Source organism: Morone saxatilis, unplaced genomic scaffold (genome assembly GCF_004916995.1).
Source record: "Morone saxatilis isolate NCDOM2014 unplaced genomic scaffold, NCSU_SB_2.0 Contig21, whole genome shotgun sequence".
Lineage (NCBI taxonomy): Eukaryota > Metazoa > Chordata > Actinopteri > Moronidae > Morone > Morone saxatilis.
Genome location: NW_023339774.1, coordinates 227,726 through 232,550, shown reverse-complemented (window position 1 = coordinate 232,550; position 4,825 = coordinate 227,726). Strand labels below are relative to the sequence as shown.

Genomic DNA, 4,825 nt, shown 5'->3' with positions numbered 1-4,825 from the left:
CATCATCAGTCATTTCTACTAGTATAGTTGTTGCTCTTTGTTGTTGCTGTGCACCTTTGTCTCTGTCTCTGTCCTTCTCACTTTGTTCCCCATTGCTACAAAAAAACAAAAACAGGCCGCAAATTTGGTTGGGTTTCAGAATAGACAAATCCTGCACATAGCATATCCAAGTACAGGAACAGAGGTTCTGACTGGCTTGCTCATCTGTTATTGGAGCAAAGGGGCGGGACTTACAAAGGGCCAATTAACCTTCTTTGGGGCCTTTGTGCAAAGATAAGGTGCTGGGCCCCTATTGACATTTCCTGCTGGACACAAGATGCCTCCTACTTCACTGTAAAGTTAGTGTATGTGCCCTTTAAGATTCTACATCACACTTGTATAAGTTGCATATTGCACCAGGATTGACTTCCAAACTACTTGTCATGTCACAAAATCAAGAAACAGATTTTTGACTGGAGGGGGACTTTAAATGCAACCTTTGACAGTTCTCTTTAATTAAGTCTTTTCAGTTTACATTTTTACATCTTCAAATTAACATTTCATGATATAGAGTTAGTTTTTTAAATATGACATTTATTTTTCTATTTCTAATCATATTTAATTAAGGTTGATGAAAAATGTAACTTTATATATTTTTTTAAGTTATGTACTTAAGAACACATTTACTTACTACTTGAGTATTTCCATTCCATGCTACATCTATATTCAAGGTGTAAATAATGTGTGTGTGTGTGTGTGTTTTCACATAGTATTGCTACTTTTTAAAAGAAATTGTATATTTTCTTAGCATCATTAAGATTTCAAGACTTTCTAGGAGGAAAGTAAATGTTTTCTCTGGGTGAAGCTTTCTCCATAGATATCTTGGATACGATCTGAGGTGTGTCATTTTGTTATACCTGCACGTGCGAATGTGAAGAAATCGATGAAAACAGAGACAGACGTCACGCGCACAGAATGGACAGCTCTTGCTGCCTAAATAAGGGCAACCTTCCCCGTGCGTATCCCCACTGGAAAAAAAAAAAAGTCTGGGGCTCGTGCAGCTGGTATTCCATCCTCGAGCTGTCGGCAAGTCGCTCAGACTAACCTCTCGCGCGCTCCTGTCCACCTTCACAGACCGGTGCCTCTGTCTGTCCGGATAACCAAAGCTCTTACCTTCTCCCTCTGCTGAGAACACACAACCTGAAGAAACATGGAAGCCATCAAGAAGAAGATGCAGATGCTGAAGCTGGATAAGGAGAATGCGATAGACCGGGCAGAGCAGGCTGAGGGGGACAAAAAGGGAGCAGAGGACAAATGCAAACAGGTATAGACATATGAGGTAGCCGCAGTACATTTACACAGCAGCTCAATCATCTCCCCTGAAATGAAAGACAATATTGTTCTCAGTGTATTTGCACAGGCTTTTTCTTTTAAGTTATAGATCGGGAATTTCTTTTGGTTCTAAATTTTTTGGACAGGGGCGGATTTAGAGAAATATTCATTGGTGTCCAGAGCATGGCATGGAGACTTTAACGGGTTAAAAAAATATAAGCTGATTTAATCGCAAACAATCACATATATCAATATTTGCTTGGAAATGCCCCCAAATGATGATATCTGATTTCAAAAACATTGTGGCACATAATAACATTGAACATTAAACAGAAATATTTAAGCATTAGAAATTAATAGGCTACATTGTTTTATTTCCAAATCTTCAGACAATTTGCCAAAGACATGTCTTTTTTAATTGAACTTAAGCCTATCACTAAGTCTAAATTGTGGCCACAACAGATTATTGACAGTATTTGACCCCAAACTGGGGTGGCAGCTGGGCTGGACAGGTATTTTTAGGGGCCCATTCCACCCCTCTAGATCCACCACTGCTTGTGAAATAAAATGCATAATTATTAATAGAGAACTTTGCAAAACAATGTTTCAAATATGACTAAAGCAATAAGATTATCAACATAAAAAGTTAACTCAAACAAGATAATCAAGATAATAAAAGCAGATTTGTCAGATTTTGAGTTTTAGGCACAGCCTAACTTTCTCAAGCAGCTTCCAAGGCATGATGGATTTCATTAGTAAGGATCTTGGCACCATCATCTGAGGCGCAGGGGGGTTAACAACTGAGAAGAATCACTTACAGCAGGGGTCAGCAACCTTTACTATCAAAAGAGCCAGTTTTGTATTCTGTGTGTAATGGCTACACATTTTTACAATTAGAGAACGTAATCACTTTAGGCCTCCAACAATGATAAATGAAAATGTCTGTGTAACTCTTGTAAGACCAAAGTACATTCTTCCTCTTATTTTGAACTCATGACCAATACATCTGTCATCTGTTTTTTTCCAATATATAATGCAGGAAAAAATGCTTGTGGTATTATACTAGTGTCACTGCAAAGCTGCGAAGAGTAAGAGAGAAGATGCAGATCTCAGTGATTTCAAAAATGATTTAACATGTTAAAGAATAATTAACTTAAATATCATTATTCAATTTTCATTTCAGCTCAAAAATTCAGTATATTGGCCACCATATCAGTTATCTGTGAATTTTTCCTCTATAAAATCTGTATCAGTCTCAAAAATCCCATAATGCTTGGGCTCTACTCTTAAGAAATAAAAGGCTTCAGAGTTTTGCTACTACACCCTTACTTGGTCTGGTATGAGCGTAGATATTGCTGTGTACTGACATCACTGAGTCATTTTGCTGACTGTTCTTCATTGTGCTTTTGCCATTAGCTCACAGTTGTCACTTGTGGCCAGAGTGGCTGCTCTACATCCAAAGCTCCATAGTTTTGCTTTAAAGGTGATGAACAAAACCTGAATGTTCTCAAAAATGCACAGGTAGCCAGTGGTTGCTACAATGGGGGCCACTCCTCCTAATGATGCAATCTAGTTCAGCAATATGCATATATTGGTTGATTTTGGCTGCCAATATGAGAAAAAAAAAAAAATGCTGCAGTTTAGGAATTCCAAAGATATTTTTGAGGTAATTAGAAACAGTGCCTCCATTACATAATTTGTCTACCAGAGAGCACTGACACGTTTATTTTTACACAGAAAAATTGTTCCACACAGAGGATATCTTGGTCACTATTCTTTAAGAACAAATTAAGTTATCTCAGGACACTTTTCAAATAGAGCAGGTCTAGACCGAACTCCTTATAAAATCAGGCTCTTGTCACACATCCCATCTCATTTGTCAAAGCACAGCACCCCCTTGCTGACTCGTGATGATGGTGAACACATCAAGGGACATATGAACAAAGTCAGTCAAATTCAGATTGCTGCCCCTGCCAAATCCAGCTACAGAGTCCATTTGTGAACTGAAAAATTAGTCACAATTTATTGTTTCAGATAATGGAACATAGCGATATTCCTGCAGTCGCTCCAGTGTCTCCATGATGCTGTTGACAAGATTAGGCAGCAAACAATGAATAGAATGCTTCTTTCAGCAGCTGTCTACATAGCATCTGTCCCCAGAAGATCCCAACTTGGAGCTATTACAATGCCTGCACAATTATTTATAAGAGCATTGAATACTGGTATGTCTATTTTAGTGATCCCTCTAAAGACCCCCACCTTCTTTGAATTGTTGCTCCTCTCAGAAAGAGTGTCAAGGCTGTTGGTTTGGGAGTTGTTACAATGTCGACTGTAGGATCATGACTGTCCAGGCTATTTGTGACTGAGAGGCCTTACATGGCTACAGGCTAGGAGAGACTGTCAGAAGTGATATAGAAAGGACATTTGTTGTGGGGACATTGTGGTCGGGCCACACCACTGTCATTTACAATTGGCTTTTTATAGTCCTTGAAGCTGTTGTTGCAAATGGCAACTTGCTGACAGTCTTTGCTGAGTCATTGGATACCAAAAGACCCACGTCAAAAATTTAATTACTTGTGACCAAGATAATGCTCAACAGTCTGCGTGTTAGATGATATTTGAAGGGTTTATCATCTTGGGAGCATGCATAGGCTCAGTACTCAAACCTCCTAGTTCGCAGTGTCCGAAACGTAAAATGAGGGCCATGATGTTGGATGTTACAGGGACTTTGATGAATACAAATCCCACTGTTATGGTTGCATAAAGGAAATCTACTTTTCTACTCAGATTTTATGCATGTGGTTTGTTCTAAATCAGGATTTTAAAAAAATTGCAGTATATTGCCTTGCTTACAGTATTGCAATACATTGCAATATATTGAATCGGAACCCTATGTCGTGATACAAATCTTATCTCAAAATTATTACCGATACGCAGCACAGAGCCTATGCGTACACCCTAAAATTTACATAGTAGACCCTTGCACAGCGCAAAATATAATTTATGCTTAAGTCTGTGAGGGCACTAGGCCAAGAGGGGACATATTGTTGTATGAGATGGGCCTTCAATCCTCACTCACTTGGAAAGGTCCACAAAGGGATGTGTGATATGACCAATATCTCAAACCATTTCATATTCAGGTAAGGGTACATATAACGATATAGGGGTGGCTCAGAGGCAGAGCGGGTCGTCCACTAATTGGAAGGTTGTTGGTTTGATCCCTGGCTCCTCCCGGGATGTGCCGAAGTATTCTTGAGCAAGATACTAAACCCCGAATTACTCCTGATGCTGTGCATCGGTGTGTGAATGTGTATGAAAGGGCGAATGTGGCATGTAGTGTAAAAGTGCTTTGACGGAAGACTAGAAAGGCGCTATACAGGTACAGGTCCATTTACCATCCATTTACCATTTACAATGGTCTGTACGAAGCAATGAAAGTTTATTTGTATAGCACGGTCCACCAACAAGGCAACTCAGGGCTTTCCATAAGACATAATATGCATTAAGAAACACA

At 39.2% G+C, this 4,825-nt stretch overlaps 1 protein-coding gene across 3 annotated transcripts in view; it reads left to right on the top strand.

Moving 5' to 3' along the window:
• Positions 1–1,035: 1,035 nt before the first annotated feature.
• tpm2 (tropomyosin 2 (beta)) overlaps positions 1,036–4,825 on the top strand; it is a 20,780-nt gene continuing 16,990 nt past the window's right edge. The window contains exon 1 of one of the 3 annotated variants that reach the window (XM_035667715.1): positions 1,036–1,303. In XM_035667715.1, the coding sequence (XP_035523608.1) occupies positions 1,190–1,303 (114 nt within the window). In that variant the 5' untranslated portion in view covers positions 1,036–1,189. The remainder of the gene's footprint in view (positions 1,304–4,825) is intronic. The other 2 variants (XM_035667714.1, XM_035667713.1) reach the window with 2 other exon arrangements.